At 38.4% G+C, this 16,819-nt stretch overlaps 2 protein-coding genes and 1 pseudogene across 2 annotated transcripts; 2 read left to right on the forward strand and 1 right to left on the reverse strand.

Moving 5' to 3' along the window:
- Positions 1-1,247: 1,247 nt before the first annotated feature.
- Positions 1,248-2,189, forward strand: TAS2R42 (taste 2 receptor member 42). The gene has a single exon (XM_006199865.3). The coding sequence runs from the start codon at positions 1,248-1,250 to the stop codon at positions 2,187-2,189; it is 942 nt and encodes a 313-aa protein (XP_006199927.1).
- Positions 2,190-9,688: 7,499 nt separating this feature from the next.
- Positions 9,689-11,841, reverse strand: SMIM10L1 (small integral membrane protein 10 like 1). Its single transcript, XM_072954390.1, has one exon. The coding sequence runs from the start codon at positions 11,681-11,683 to the stop codon at positions 11,477-11,479; it is 207 nt and encodes a 68-aa protein (XP_072810491.1). The 5' UTR covers positions 11,684-11,841; the 3' UTR covers positions 9,689-11,476.
- A 3,898-nt stretch (positions 11,842-15,739) lies between these two features.
- Positions 15,740-16,372, forward strand: LOC102545868 (taste receptor type 2 member 42-like; annotated as a pseudogene).
- The last annotated feature ends 447 nt before the right edge of the window (positions 16,373-16,819 follow it).

Genomic DNA, 16,819 nt, shown 5'->3' on the forward strand with positions numbered 1-16,819 from the left:
AACCCAGGACCTTGTGTATGCTGAGCATGTGCTCTTCCACTTAAGCTATACCCTCCCCCTTAGGGGATAGATAGGTTTATATATATTTAAAGTTCCCTAGGTAACTCTAGTTTGCAGTCAAGGTTGAAACTGATGTACCTGCTTGTTGAAGCAAAATAACCAAGCTAAAATATATTTTTGCTATAAATTAGTTTTTATGAGACAAAGAATTTAACCAAATGGAGAATTAATGAAAAGGGGAACCTCCTTCCTACCCGTTCAGCCCCTGCCATTTTTTTGTTTTTGGTTTTTTTCTACCTTATTTTTTTCTTACTATTTTTTTTCCCTCCCCGCTGACAACAGCTTACTGAGAATCACTTAGGCAGTAACTTATTGGAAACAAAGCTCCAAAATTCAGAGTAATAGCTCAGATAATCAGATGTGAATTTGGTTCATTTCCTTATGCTTTTACATCATTCTGGAAAATCATTTTCCTTTTTATCTATTTCTTCAAGAAATCCTACAAACTTCAAGACCTAAGCCCATTGTCACTATCTCCAGGAAACTAGAAGTAACTATTGACTGCAGATTTTGTAACACCCTCCTCCTCAGTGTTATAATTGCATTTTGGTCAAACTTTTGTCATATTCAATAGTAATCATTTATTTAATGTTGCTTTTCCCACTACTCTGTGAGCTCCTTGATGTTGCTTCTCTTTGTCACTCTTGTTTCATGTATAACATTATGTGAAATGTTACAGATTTTATTAAAGGAAATCGATAAATCGTGCCTGTGTTGCAGAGGTTATTCTTAGAGAATTCTATTAAAATTAAGAAACTTGAATCCAAATGGTACTGAGTTTCAGTTGAAAAAGAAAATACAAATCAGTGTAAAGAAATCTGTCTCACATTTGCATGTTTGCACACCTGACGTTTCCAGATGTTCTCACAAGTGGAAAACTGCTGTCAGTGCCCAGGATGAGTGGGCACGTTTACTGTTTAATTTGGAAATCAGTAGCCATTTGAAAGTAATGTTAAAATTTTGTCATCAAGAGCTGTGAAGCTGCATCTCCTCGCACAAGTTTCAAACTTATGGCTGGAATAAAAGAGAAAGCTCTTCATGAAAACAAGTGAGATAGTATTGGAGTTTCACTGAGCACTTTTTAGTATAAAAGAGAAAAGTGTCAAATTGGATATCATTCTACAACGTTTTGACAGCAAAAAAAAAAAAGAAAAATAGTGTTTGCTTTCTGGATTCTTTCTATAGAGATGCCATCTGGAATTGATAATGCTCTTCTAGCAGCCATAATAGGAGAAGTCATAATTGGAACGTTGGGGAATGGGTTCATTGTACTAGTTAACTGCATTGGCTGGGTGAAGAGGAACAAGTTCTCATCAGTCGACTGCATCCTCACCGGCCTGGCTATCTCCAGAATCAGTCAACTTTGGATAACACTGTTTGAATCACTTTTAATGTTGTTTTGGTCACATCTCTATGCCACTGATAAATGTTTAATAAGTATTGTTAGCATTTTTTGGACATTGTCCAATCACCTAGCTACCTGGTGCGCTACCTGCCTAAGTGTTTTCTACTTCTTACAAATAGCCAGGTTCTCCCACCCCTGCTTCACCTGGCTGCGCTGGCGAATTCACAGGGTGATACTTGTCCTTCTGCTGGGGTCTTTGTTCTTACTGGTTTTCAACTCTAAATTAATACATTCGTTTGGTGAATCCTGGACTAGTATCTATAAAATAGATGAAAGAAACTCAACTGGGTCCTCGGGCGAAATGAAAACTCTGTATCTTAATGGGTTGATTGTTTACAGCTTGATTTGCTTAATGCCCTTTCTTGTGTCCCTGACCTCACTGCTCCTTTTATTCATCTCCTTGAGAAGACACACCAAGAATCTGAAGCTGAACCCTAGCTCTAGGGACCTCAGCACAGAGGCCCATAAAAGGGCCATGAGAATGATAATTTCTTTCCTCCTACTCTTCTTGGTCCACTTTTCTTCCATTCTATCAGTGGGCTGGGCATTCATTATACTGCAGAAGCATCAGGTCAACTTGGTTGTCATGTTAACTTCAATTGTTTTTCCTTCAGGCCACTCATTTATCCTAATTTTGGGAAACAGCAAGCTGAGACAAAATGCCTTAGGACTACTGTGGTATCTTAATTGTCACCTGAAAAGAATGAAACGTTTAGCTTCATAGACTCTTCCAAAATTTTCTATGTTCCAAGAGAACTGAATTAGTGAAGAAACATTGAAGATCCATTTTAACTTCTGTTCTTCTCACTGAATTCTTTTAGATACATTGAGCATCACAAACTTCCCTTAGAATGGCTTATAAACTAACAATCAACTCACCTAGGTGAGTAGATTTTTTAAAAAGCAAGCATCATTGTCATCACAGTGCTTTTTAGTAACAAGAAACTGTGCATATAAAATATATAATATAGTATGCATTAATTTTACGTGTGCTAGAAAATATTTGCTATAGTCTTAAGTAAGGAAAAAACCCCATGATTACTTAGAAGTGAAAATCCTTTCCAAGGTGGAGTAGGTGAAATATTTGTACAATGTTAAGTTAAAATAAATCAAGGAATAAGAATACTGGAAGCACAGAATCTTAGAACAGCAGACGACTTTTAGAACAGAGGACTAGACTATATCATCATGAATGCAAGCTAGAATAAACACTTATCTTTGTAGAATGAGAAAAAAATCAACTGAATTTATAAAAAGGAATTGAGTAATTATCCCTCAGTGTAGAATGATACTTATATGTCTACTTTACTAGGATCAAAGTCATACTTTGACACCAAATTTGTGTGTGTGTGTGTGTGTGTGTGTGTGTAAGGATTATGTGAACAGGATAAAAACAATGAACTCACCAGAGATAAAAACATAAAGGGAAGTTTACAAGGGAATATCAGCTATCTGTAAAAGTTTTAGACATGTTTGTGTATATATAGTGCTGAGTTGACTTTTATAATAATTAAAATGAAATGACAGCCGGCTGAAAATGTATATCCTTCTTAAGGCTAGCAGGTGGCAGAATTGCACTTGCTAATGATATTACAATGTTGAATATGACAGTTTGTAGTTTTACTAGTAATTTTAGAGATTGAAATTGTAAACATATTTCAAAAAACCATAAATAATGAGGAAATCTTTGTTACAATTTACGATTGCCATACCTTTTTCAACAGTAGAAGCAAACAAAAAAACCAAACACTAACTAGAAAATAAATTGTTGAAAATATGTGGCTTATAAGTTAATTTTGATGGAGCAGTAGATCAGTCTGGTACTAGGAAGAATATAAGAACCATAAGGACTTTGTAAAGTATATTCTTACTCTAGGGAACTGTGCTATGTATTCATGACAATCTAATATACTCGCCCTATATGTAAATTAAAAAAAGTGCCATATATTGTGTGTATGTTTTTACATGCAGTATACTGTATGTATGCAAACTGTAACAAATTACCTAATAAAACTGAAAAATGAGAAAAAAATCAAATGTACTCATGATGATGATGTTAATATATGTATATCCAGACCAATATAAAGATTTAGATTTCTAACTGCATTCATTATTTTGGACACTATACAAGGAATTTTCTGGATGAGGGTGGAGGAATTAGGTGAAGGTGGTCAAGAGGTACAGACTTCCAGTTATAAAATGAATAAGTACTGGAGAAGTAATGTAAAATGTGATGGCTATAATTAACACTGCTGTGTGGTATATTTGAAAGTTGCTAAGAGAGTGGATCGTAAAAGTTCTCATCACAAGGAAAAAGACCCTTTTGGGGTAGCTATACGAGATAATGGATGTTAACTAAATTTATTGTGGTAATTATTTTGCAGTATATATGTCATTATGCGATACATCTTAAACTTATTCAGTGATGTATGTCAACTATATCTCAATAAAACTGAAAGAAAAAAATTTCTTAAAAATTGTCACTGGGATTATCTTGTTTTAGGAAAGGTGAAATTCTAATCACATTAGCTATATTTAGGTTTAATACCAAGGATAATTTGCTTTAGAATGTATCCCTTTCAGTAAAAAAAAAAAAAAAAAAGGTTAAAAATTACTTTGTGCTTGTTAGAAGTAAGCATAGTTTTAGTTTTTAGCTTTATATTTCAATGTTACTAAACTTTTCTTTAATGACCAAGATGACAAAAGATTTAAACAGCTATGTCTAAGGAGTGGAATTTAGCAGTAAATGTCTCATTGGGATTAAGTCCTCACTTCTCATGTACTAATTTTGGAGAGATGAAGCTATAAGAAGCAGGGGGCCTATATCCTGATCATAGAAGCACTGAAAATGAGTGTTGAAGGATGAAGGCTGGGTTAAAGGCCGGGCAGTGACTACTGATGAATTTATTGTGTTCTCCCTATTAAAATGGCATTTAGAGATTAAGCTCTGTGCCTCCCTTTGCCATAACAAGAACTGTGTTACAGACCCTAGACATGATCCAAGAAAAGCTACTACTGTCACATCCATACCTAATCCCATGCAATCTGGAGAGAACTGGATCCTATTCTGGGACCAAATTATTGAGGATATAAACTAATTATCAATGCTGATCACTTCCCCCTAAAATAAACTTTTTCTAGTCTTGGATGTAACTAGTTTTATTTTTTTCAGTTTGCCCACACCTGAGACCAGGAGGGTTGCAAATAAAAACCTGTTTCTAATGTCAAAAGAGGCTTGTGCCTGAGCCCTGCCCTAGGTCTAGAACTTAAACTAGAAAGATATTTTAGTGTTCAAGTCATGTCTTGAAGTTTACGGAAAGAAAAGCTCCCAGTGGAAATCTGCATGGATCAATACAGATATCAGAGTGGGACAGTGTGAAATCTCTGATGGCTCAGGTATTTTGTCTGCTGCTTTGGCCAATCTCATGTCCTTTGAGCCAGGGGCTCCCATATCTGAAGTACAGAAAAAGGAGGGCATGGGCAAAATCCATTCGTTCACTAGTCCACTCACCTGTGACAATGGTTAATGCTGTCTATGGTGAACTGTGCCCTATGGATTGCCCAGGATAAACTTTTATTTAAAAAATGGATCAGATGCTTGGTTTGATCAATTCTAAAAAAGATGATTTTTTTGGAGGGCAATTATTTGCAGAAAAAAAAATCAAGAGGTGACAGATGGATTATTTTCAATTTTAGTAATTTGGAGGGACACCAATGTAGATACAAGTTCATAAAACAAAGGCAATCCCCCCCTTTTTTATTGAAGTACAGTCAGTTACAATGTGTCAATTTCTGGTGTACAGCACAATGTCCCATTCATGCATATACATACATAGAATATAGATTTGTTCTCATATTCTTTTTCATTAAAGGTTATAAGATACTGAATATAGTTCCATGTGCTATACAGAAGAAACTTTTTTGAAATCTATTTTTATATATAATGGCCAACATTTGCTAATCTCAAACTCCCAAATTTATCCCTTCCCACCCACCTTCTCTGGTAACCATAAGATTGTTTATTATGTTTGTGAGTCTGTTTTTGTTTTGTGGATGAGTTCATTAGTGTCCTCTTTTTTCTTTTTTTTCAGATTCCACATATGAGTGGTATCATATGGTATTTTTCTTTCTCTTTCTGGCTTACTTCACTTAGAATGACAGTCTCTAGGTCTATCCATGTTGCTGCAAATGGCATTATTTTATTATTTTTTATGGCTGAGTAGTATTCCATTGTATAAATATACCACAGCTTCTTTATCCAGCCATCTGTTGATGGATATTTAGGTTGTTTCCGTGTCTTGGCTTTTTATGTAGTGCTGCTATGAACATTGGGGCAAATGTATCTTTTTCAATTAGAGGTCCCTCTGGATATATGCCCAGGAGTGTGATTGCTGGATCATATGGTAAGTCTATTCCTAGTCTTTTGAGGAATCTCCATACTGTTTTCCACAGTGGCTGCACCAAACTGCATTCCCACCAGCAGTGTAGGAGGGTTCCCTTTTCTCCACAGCCTCTCCAGCATTCATCATTTGTGGACTTTCAAATGATGGCCGTTCTGACTGGTGTGAAGTGATACCTCATTGCAGTGTTGATTTGCATTTCTCTGATAATCAGCAATATGGAGCATTTTTTCATGAGCTTATTGGCCATTTGTATGTCTTCGTTGGAGAATTGCTTATTTAGGTCTTCTGCCCATTTTTGTATTGGTTTTTTAAAAATTATTATTAAGTTGTATGAGCTGTTTAGATATTCTGGAAATTAAACCTTAGACAGAGGCACTCTCTTAACTTGTATGTCAGTCAGTACCTCTACTTCTTGGCCCCATGTTTAAATGAGTTAGTTTTAAAAATAACCTTCCATATGTAGATCTAAACTGACCTCTGAATTTTAAGGCTTCTATTAATTGCATTCCTCTTTGACCTCAGTTTGAGATGCTTTTTTTCTTTTTATCAATTCGAAAGCTAAAATAGTCTTTTGAAAAATAGCTCTTTTTTTCAGATTAAACATCTTCTTGTTTCTTTACCTGTTGGACATGTCTATTACTGTGCCAGTGATTTCAGAGCCAAGACATTCTAGGTATAGCATTTTGTTAGTTATTTTTGCCTTTCGATTCTGTGATGATTGATTTTTTCCTCATTTTGGTTCATATGAAAAGTTATACCCACTCTCCCTCACTCAGTATATGAAAGTCCTCCATTTTTCTTTAGTGTTCATTGATGTACTCCACCACCAGACTAAGTCCACATATTTGGTGCTTGAAAACATAAGGATAATCAAGAATTTCTAATGTTCACTGCAGATCCCTAATTAGGACAGAAACTGGCAGGAATGCCCTCAGATATACTGCAACTGAGATGTACTTTACTAAGAATTTCAGTTTCTTCATTTGCTGTAGGCACTCAGGGATGTCCTTTGGCCTTTCTGTTCTCCCAAGAGCACTGCTGAGATTTGTATTGAAGGAGTGGGGGAAAGTGAGGACTTGGCTTCAGCTGCAAAAAAATTCAAAACCTGAGCTGGTGGTAATCCTGCTGGGCAACAGGTTATCAAGTGTTCTTGGTAAAATTGCAAGAAAGTTCCCACACTCATGGTAATCCAAGAAGTGGACTGATGTGACTCAATCCAATCCAGCTGTTGGAAATTCTGATAGTTACTGCAGGTTTTTTCCCCCTTGGTCCACTTGCCCGGAACCAAAGAAATCTACTCGTCAGACCACCTTTCAGGTTCAAGGTTTCTGACACTTCCTCTCCCTCTCCTTTGTGCTTGTTATCTCTAAACTTTCCATTCCTACCCTTTTACATCCATGCCTAAGGTCTTTCTTTCTTTCTTGACTCTATCAGATGCCACTGATACTCCACCAGGAAAAGTCCCCATTAAAATTGGGCTGCAAAATTTTGTAATAAAAAATTCAATTAGGCCTCCCCAGGACAGCGATGAATTAGCTTCAAAATTCATGATTATATCTGATAGCTATTCTGTCACAGAAAGGAAAGTGTTTTCTTTCCATCTTAGGGAAAATGTCCTTTCCCCTGTCTCCTCCATCCCCTTCACCCCTGTCCCCCGCAAATAAGCCAGATGACTTTTGGTATCAGAGAGTATACAATACTTCAATCTACATGTCAGATCATGTTAAACAGCTATATTCTAATACAAAAGGCCCTCAGTAATTATGTTTTAAAAAAAGAGATCAAGTATTACCCAGGTAATATTTCTGTTTGAGAAAAGCAATGGGATTATTCAGAGTTATCTATACATTAAAAAAAAAAAAAACCACTGAATCCCTCATCAAATGTATCATTAGGAATAAACTTGAGTTTCACTTGTGGTTTGGCCAGTTACTATGCCCTTGGGGAAAGTTACTTAACCTCACTAAATCCTACTTTCCTTATCTGAAAAATAATGACAAAAGTATCTTAGGGTACACGTGAGAATTATGGAGATAATGTAAGTAAAGGACTTTTCACAGTTCTGGTAAGTATTAAAAACTCAATAAAGTAAATAAAAATGCTGATAGTGATGATATGCTTTTAGTCAAGTAATCACATGTATTTTTACCTCGAATTAAAGAAAACTCTTAAAAAAAAATCCTGTCCCCTAAATGTGAGGTTATGTGCTACTATGATCACTGTTTCTCTTTAAAGTGTAACAGTCATCATCCCCCAGCATTTTTTGGTCAGTTAAGTGCATAAACAAGTTTTTCCTTTATTGATCATAATTATGCCACCTCTTTGCTTCTTCAAGTTTGAGATACCTCTGGACCAGTCAAAAGTCATCATGGCCTGAAAAAGCTCCGTTTATGGGTAATAAAGTAGATGACTTTAATATCAGGGGCAAATGTATCTTTATTTCCTTTATTGATTGCTATGTGCAGAAAAACCAACTAATCTGGCATTCATTCAACAGTTATTAACTTACCTACTTTGCATTAGAAAGTTCTCTAGGCTGGGGACAGAGCAAGGAACCAAATCTTTGGCTTCATGGATGTGACTTGAAAGGATGCCAAGAGGGATAAAATTACTTGTAAATGAGAGTAAAAGTCGTCAGTAATAAGTGGTCAAGGCAAAAATCTTGTATTCCGCTGTGGGACGCTCCATTGAATTGTAGGAGAAAAACATGCATCTCGTTTTAAGAGCAATTGTGAAGAATAGATGGTAAGTCATGGAGCTTTCTTTCAGTTCCTACTATAAACTTGCTGATACTACAGCCTGTAAAATTTGATAGGATACAGCATCTTCCCTCAGAGAGCTTCTAATCTAGCTGGAAGATGTAACAGTAAATCCGCTGAAGTGCCTTAGTTTCTTCAGTGTAGCAAAAGACTAATGTTAGGGAAAAAGGTTGAAGAAGGCACATGTTCACTAGCCACTCAAACGGACCATCCCAGCATGTCACCATTCCCAGGCTAATGGCAGCCACATTCTTTCGTGTTAGATTGGGACATTAGTGCTTCTAGGAAATAGGGATGCCCACCGTGTGTCACCCTGTTGGCAATACCACATTATCTCATCGGTCCAATTGCATTTCCAGTATTTTAGACTAAAATGCTTTAGTTCTTGCGCTTTCACAGCAATACATAATTACCAAGGAAAAGATGACAGTCCAGAAAACCTGTCTTCTCAGATACATTGTTTAAAGTCACATTCTGATAATTAACGCACAACTAGGCACAAATAAGGCAGCCTATGAAAATGGCATGGGGTGATATTAACACAGCTCTTAGAAAGATTAAAAAAAGAACTCTAATATGGTCAGGAGCATCTGTGAAAAACTTAATGGAAAAAGTGGTCTAAGTTTAGCCTTAAAACACAGGTAGAATGACCACAGTGGGGGGGGAAAAAAGTAAAAAAAAAAAAAAAAAAACCACTACAGAAGGAAGAAGACAGTGCAAGCAGAAAGAGGAAGATGTGCTCCAGTTTGGCTGGAGATAAGAAATGAAGGGCAGGAAGGACAATAACCCAAAGCCACACATGGTGCTGGAGGGGGCTGCCAGCAGGTGCTGGAGAGGGGCACTTATATTACAACTCTAGAGTACACTTGTTTGTTGGACACAGTGCGTGGAATACAGAATTCTACAAGTAGTTTAAATCTTTACCTTGGCAAATGATTGTCCCTTTCAGCTCAAATGTCTCACCTGAAATCTTCCTGCAGGGTCTTCCCCACATCTTGAGGGTCAGTACCCTGCAAATCTTCAGGACTAAAACCCTCCCCTGGAAAAGCAGGGGCTCCATATGAGAGTTTGTAAGTTTTATTTGCAAGTTAATGAGATATTTTATTGTAACAAGTATTCTTTATTGTGTATATGTCAAGCACTAAGTCAGGTTTATTTTTCATTCTCAGACTGACTTTTCAAGGTGGGTATTTTTACTCTCATTTAATAGAAGTGAGGACACTGGGGTTTAGGCAGATTAATGGACTCACCTGGACCACAAAATTGGTTTGCATTTTAACCCAGGTCTGCCTGATACATACATTACACACACGGCTAAAAAAAATCAAAAAGACTGGTAGTGAAAAACTGCAGTCCTCCACCGGTCTCTGCCCATCCCAGATTTTCCTTCTTCAGAGACAATCGCTTTTAACTCTAAGCTGTTTCTTATTGTACTTCTAAGCGAATGTTATACTGCTTATTAAAATCAACTTTTCTGTATCAAATTTTGATTTGTTTTCCATTACATACACATCTCTCTCCTCTCCAACTCCCCCACAGTGATACCTAGTAATGTTATAATGTGTGTTGTGTTTACATAATTATGACTGACTTTCTGACTAATGTTATTCATGGTTGAGTTAAGCGGGTGTAGTACTTGAAAAGCTTTTTATTTTTCCTGGGGTTCATAATTACCTCAGTTTTGCTCCCTTAATTAGAAAAAAACTTGCATACGACTAATTTGTCTCCAGACTCTCTAAAATAATCTCTTGACTCTATAATCAACACAGCTGGTAATCTAACATTTTTCTTTTTGAGACATTCCACCTGAACTCTCATCTTAGGCACTTCTTACTGACCTCATGCTGTTCTCCCTTCCTCTCCTTCCTTTCATACAGTTATATTACTATTTTAGCAACTTTATGGCTACTCTTTAAATAATAAAATGCCCTCTTCACCTGGCGACAAAAGACTGTATCTCTCATCTTCCCACTTTATAAGGACTACTGCCATTCCATGTACCTTTTCAACCCCTCCCCACATCATTTGTAAACCGTACTTTTACATCATGAAGGCTGATAACATTTGCATTCAACTTTGTAACCATAATCAAGCATTCTCTTAAAAAGATGAAAAACATAAACAGCATTAACATCATTATGATAATTTAAACGTTAGTCAGTACAACGCCAAGCTTTGTGCTATGACTGGATTTCCTTCTCTTTGGCTCCAAGGTCTTGAACTGCATGCTACTTACAGGGACCCTGAAACAGAGGCCCCTTTCTTACAATCCAACCCTCTGTTCAAAATCCTGCAGCATTTTACATTGTTTTGTATTTGAAGGTTGTGTTTCCTCTACAGTTTTTTTCCTACTGAAAGTTTCTGATTGTCATTGTTTTCTTGTGTGGGATGAAGAAATATAAGCCTTCCGCAGCAGATCCTCAAGATCTTCAGCTTCTTACTCATTCAACGTCCTGCTTATTGTATTCCAGTCTCACGCTCCCGAAATTGACTGATGGGTTACATTAAAATGGACCATGGGCTCGTTGCACACTTCTGTCTTGAAAATTTTAGTAGCCTTCCCTTTTTACAACGCATCCCGTTCGTCCTGTTTTTATTTCAAGGACGCACAGCTTCTTAAAAAGCTCCCCGTTCCCGGAATCGCGAGTTTCCTCTTCCTCTTTGGGCAGGGTCTCGGTGACAGTCCCGGAGTCGGGCTGGGCGCTGCGAGCGGCGAGCGCAGCCGCGGACGGCGCCCAGGCACTCTCGCGAGACAGCGGACCTCGCCGCCCTCAGCTCCGCCGCGCCGCGGGGCCTCCTGGGAGTCGGCCATCATGCAGGCCCGCCATGCCGGCCGCTTCGTCAGGGCGCTAAAAGTGTACCTGCAAGCGGATGTTGAGGACCACGGAGCCCGCGATGTAAAAGTACGGGAAGTTCATGCGCAGCTGCCAGGCCAGCTCGAAGAAGGCGAGCAGGGTGCGGGAGAGCCCCTTGCAGAAGACCCCGTACGAGCTGGGGGCCGCGGCCGGGCTCGAGGCCCTCAGGGCCAAGGATGACGGGGCCGCCGCGGTGGCCATGGACCTGGTGTCGCCGCTCGCGCGCCGAGGGTGTCCGTAGACCCGCGGACCCCGGACTGACGGCCGTGACCAGGAGGGGCCGGGGCGAAGTGACCGCCGGGCCCACACTTAACGCCTCCCGCAGCCGCAGCTTCTTCCCGAGCCGCGCTGGGAACCGGGCAGCCGCTGGCGCTCCGCCCCTTCCTGTCTGCTGCTTAAAAATGGTGTTCAGCGTTTAGAGTTTAACTCTTGGTAGGTCCGGAACAGGTTATTTATATATACATATGCCAGACGGTTATTTTGTACAGCAGATACCAACAGCCATATCTTTTCATTTTAAAATGAAGGAAGGAAGCCAGGTAAAATTATGTAATTTGCCCTAGAGCATCGTTTAAAGCCTGCATTAAAACTCTGGTTTGTCTGCTTTGTGATCTGGGCCAGGACTCTTACCCTTTTGATTTCATAACATTAACTCTAGTATTAGGTCAAGATGATATCCTTGCATAAGCCAGTTTGGGCACAAAGTCTCCGTATTAATAACATAACCTAAAGGATCACAATCTCAGGCAATGGATTTCCTATGTCTTAGGACTTCCAATTGCAAGTGTCAGAAAGTACACACTTAAGCAAACACACACACATGTACACATACATACTTTTTTTTTGCAGTACGTATTATACAGTATCAGATTTCCACCCACATAAACCCATGAAAAATCCAGATTAGGTATGGAGGCTTCTGTCATTTCTGCACGGAGTTGCACCTGTGAAATACGTGGCTAGGCCCGAAGGCTTGGAATAGTAATTACATTTACTTCCAAATTCCTCATACCCTTAGGGTAACATCATAGTGGATCGTCCATAACCACATACTTCTCTGGTTTTAAATGATGCCCATTTCCCTGACTTCTATAATCACCTATTTTCACTAGTAAGCACTCTATTTTTCCTCATACATAACCTGTACATTCATGAGTTATTCAGACATGTGACCTTGATCATAACCTTAAGATTACAGTCTAGTTCTCAAAAGCATTGTTCAAAAATCCCACATCTTACCCAGCACTGAGTAATTCTAGTTACAATTCAAAGCATAATTAATGTATCCAAGAAGACACTGTTTATGTATCCTACTGATGATAAGACTGGTACAGATAACATGCCAGTGTGCAATTAGTAAAACTCACTTGTGTATCCCCAGCTAGAATTTCTTTTGCTACTTTGCTGTACCAGTACCAACCCAGCCACTAGACAGCACTTGGAGGAGCTGATTACTGGTCACTTAAGACAACTGAAGTACTGGTATAGAGACTGAAGAATAGTATAAGATGATTTACCCTTTCTGAAAATTCAAAGAATAATAGAGGTATTCAGGGTCACAGAAGTCATTAAGTCCCTGGATCTTCCATTTCCAATTATATAAAACTATGTGGACTCGTTCTTTTCCACCCTTCTTCTGCTTCCACGTCTCCCCCTCGCCTCAGCTTTGGTTAACTCCATGAAAACAAGGTCTTCCTTTGAGTCCATGGGGAAAACAGCAGCCATTTACTTATAATGTGGCTACGTTGATGTCGTGTTCCAAGTGGAAAGGAATTAGGCAAAAAAAGAGTAGTCGTGAACTTCCTTATCCATCCTTCTCTGTGGCTCCTGGTTCCACCCTCTGGATGTCCCTAATTATTCTCCTCCTTGGCGACATCTGAAGTAGATGTTGGGGAGGATACCCCCTTGAAGGAGGTACAGATTTCAAGGCTATGTCCCAATACATATTTGGAAGCCAGAGAGTCATTTAAATATCACAGCTTTTATTAAGTCAAACTCGTGATTTATTTGACAAATACAATCACTGCAAAATTTTGCTTCCAGTCAGTTCCATGTTCTACATACAAAGACATCCATAAAGATTTGCCTTACACAAAAGTAAATGTCTCCTTTAATTAGTTACCTGAGTAATTAATCAATTAATTAGCTTACGTATTCCATGACACTTTCTCCCACTTCAATGGCAGCTATCTAGAAGCCATCTGAAGCTATGGATTTATGTTAGAAGCTTCCTCCCTTGATTTTGCTTTTGCTATAAAAAATAGTCTCCTGTTTACCTGAAGGGTCTAAATGGGCCTTTGATAGGGATTTTTCTTCAGTGTCATCACTGTTTCAGACCTAAGAGCTGTGAGATTTTACAATTCTACAAAACGCAGCTTCTGAACTCTTCCCTTCCTTTTCTATTTGCAAGTCAGTCAGTTTATTTCTTTCTCATCTTGTTATTATACTTTAATAAATGCTTTGGAGAATGACCCTGGCATACCATTTTAGTTCTTACCAACCACTTCCAGTAAGGCCATGAACTCATTAAATGTGGCCTGCCTCAAAGTTGTTGTATGTAACATTTTGAAAGAGTTTGTCACTGCGTCATGGGGGTCTGCATGTTTCCAGCCTTCAAAATCTGTTCATTTTTCCATCATTCAAATGCTTCTAAACAAATCTCACTTTTAGTTCCAATTTTTGCATTAGATTGGGTAGACAAAGTGCTGCCACAAATAGGCTCCAAAACATAAAGTGAGTCATACAGAGTATATGCTCTTACTATTGCTCTTTGACAAGTACTGATGTGTCTGAGGAGCCTTCTCTGTGATGTTATCCAGAATTCAGGTTGATCAAAAGTTTGCTGTCTTTAACATGTGGCTTCTCAGATTGCCATGGAGTCATCCCCTTTCCAGACAACCCAGGGCAGAAAGGCATATGGAGGCACGTGCACGGGGAGATTTTTGTGGGGGGACAGACCCATAAAATGATGCACATGATTTATACTCACATGACATTGTTCAGATTTCAGTCATACTGCTACAACCATCTGTAAGGGAGGCTGGGAAATGTGGCCACTCTATAGCCCAGAAAGAAGAGGAAAGCGTGGAATTTAGGACATGGAATTTGGATGGCGCTTAGTCACATTTCAACTGAAAAAGCCAATAAGCTACTGTAAAACGAAAGTCCTCCATTTAGAAATATGGTATAATTTGTCCATGTCACGTTGATAATTTGTATAGGTCCTTACATCAGTCTTGGATTCTAGTCTCTATTTCTTCATAAGTTTTAAAGAATTCCAGTTCACACTGAATGTTCATTTTTTCATAAAACCATAACTGATCCTGCTCTGTAGCATTTGTAGACTCCATATGTATATTGCCAGTCTATTTTGCTTGTAACTTCTGATTTAGCTCCCATAATATTACATACTAATATTTACAGTTACTTATTGTGGGATGTGGTTGTACAATTTGAACTATAAATAATTTCCTTAAATTATTCCTACAAATCGTATTGCATCAACAAAAATACTTGATAGGCAGAAGGATCTTACTGATGAGTGACAAGTAATGACTGAAATATATACATTTTTCCCCTAGCAATTCCTATTTAAAATCTAAAATATTTGAATTCAAGTGTATGGCTCAGGGGAGATGAAAATATGAAATAGTGGAAACCGGTCTGTCTAATATTTGCATGTTTACATACCTGACTTCATCCTTTCGGTCATTAGCGCAAATGGGGAACTGCAGCCGGTGTCAAGGATAAGAGGATGTCGTTGGCGTTTACTCTGGAAGTTATACAGCAACTGACTGTAAGTAATAAGAAAGAGATTCATGAAGCTTTGTATCTGTTAACAGAACTGTTTTGTTTAGCACTGGAATTTAGTATAAATAGAGTGAACTGTTCTCTTTGTGATGATCTCTGTAACTATATTACACAAGACAATTTTGGCTGTACTTTCTGGAATTATGATGAAAAGACTAAAGAAAGCATCGTGAATGTCAGTCTGCAACTGTTTAACTATACGGTTGTCAGTGAGGTGCAACATGAGAAACATTTTCATCGAAATGTCAGTGGGAATGAAGGTCTCCATTCTGGGAGTGGCAACAGGAGAACTGATCTTAGGAATGCTGGGAAATGGGCTCACTGAACTGGTAGTCTGCATGGAATGGGTCAAGAATGGGAAGGTCTCATCAGCTGATTTCATCCTTACCAGTTTATCTGTGGCCAGAATCAGTCAGCTGTGGGTAACACTACTGGATTCATTTATAATATGGCATCTCCACATGTGTATGCCACTGGCAAACTAGCAAGAGTGTTCTTTGGGCACTAACGAATCACTTAACTACCTGGTTTGCCGCCTACCTGAGCATTTTCGTCTTCCTTAATGTGATCAGTTTCTCCCAGTTTTTTTCATCTGGCTGAAGAGGAGAATGAACAGAGTGGCTCTTGTGCTTTTCCTGGGCTCTTTGTTCTTACTGTCTGTTAACCTCCTAATGCAGGACGGCTCTTGGTGAGTTGTGGGTGAATAGCTACAGAGGACGTGAGAGAAACACGACTTTGTATTTAGATGGAAGTAAACTTTTCTGTCTTAAAAGCCTTGTTCTTCTTGATCTGTGTTATCCTGTTCCTTCTCTCCCTGGCCTCTTTGCTGCTGTTATTTCTCTCCTTGGTGAAACATATCAAGAATCTACAGCTCCACCCGAATGAATGGAGAGACCCATAAAAGGGCCATGAAAATGGTGACAACCTTCCTCCTTCTCTTCATCATTTATTTTATTTCCACTCTAATGGCAAGTTGGATTTTTCTTAAGGTACAAAGTTATCAGGGCATGACATTTTGTCATGGTGATTTCAATTCTCTTTCCCTCAGTTCACTTCTGTGAATTTCAGTTTTTGGACTAGCAAGCTAGGGTAGATTGCCTTGAAACTACTGTGGTACCTTACACTCTCTCTAAAAAAAGCGAAACCTTTAGCTTAACAGACATTTTGAAAACATTTTCTGTATTCTATGGGAAAACCCCTGAATAGAAGACCTTGTAGGTTCACTTTTAACTTCAACATTGCTTTCATTGGATCCTTTTAGGTATTGTTAAATAGATGAAGTTCCCCTTACCACATGCTCTTGCCTAATCATATTTTCTCAAAGTCATCTGACATGATAATGTTCAATTAAAAGAAATAGCTCTGCTATAATAACACTTGCTGGTAACAAAAAATTATTTGGGGCATGCGGAAGAAGAGTTATAAAAATGTACTGGAATATTAATAAGTACATGTATAATATACACTGCAGCAGGAATAAATGTAAATGAAATCACAGTTGTAGAAACGGAAAGAGCAATGTAATGT

The sequence above is a fragment of the Vicugna pacos genome, chromosome 34 (assembly GCF_048564905.1).
Source record: "Vicugna pacos chromosome 34, VicPac4, whole genome shotgun sequence".
Classification (NCBI taxonomy): domain Eukaryota; kingdom Metazoa; phylum Chordata; class Mammalia; order Artiodactyla; family Camelidae; genus Vicugna; species Vicugna pacos.

What these genes read in the sequence shown, in the direction of transcription:
- TAS2R42 (XM_006199865.3), top strand. Translation starts at nt 1,248, where the DNA reads ATGCCATCTGGAATTGATAATGCTCTTCTAGCAGCCATAATAGGAGAA.
- SMIM10L1 (XM_072954390.1), bottom strand. Translation starts at nt 11,683, where the DNA reads ATGGCCACCGCGGCGGCCCCGTCATCCTTGGCCCTGAGGGCCTCGAGC.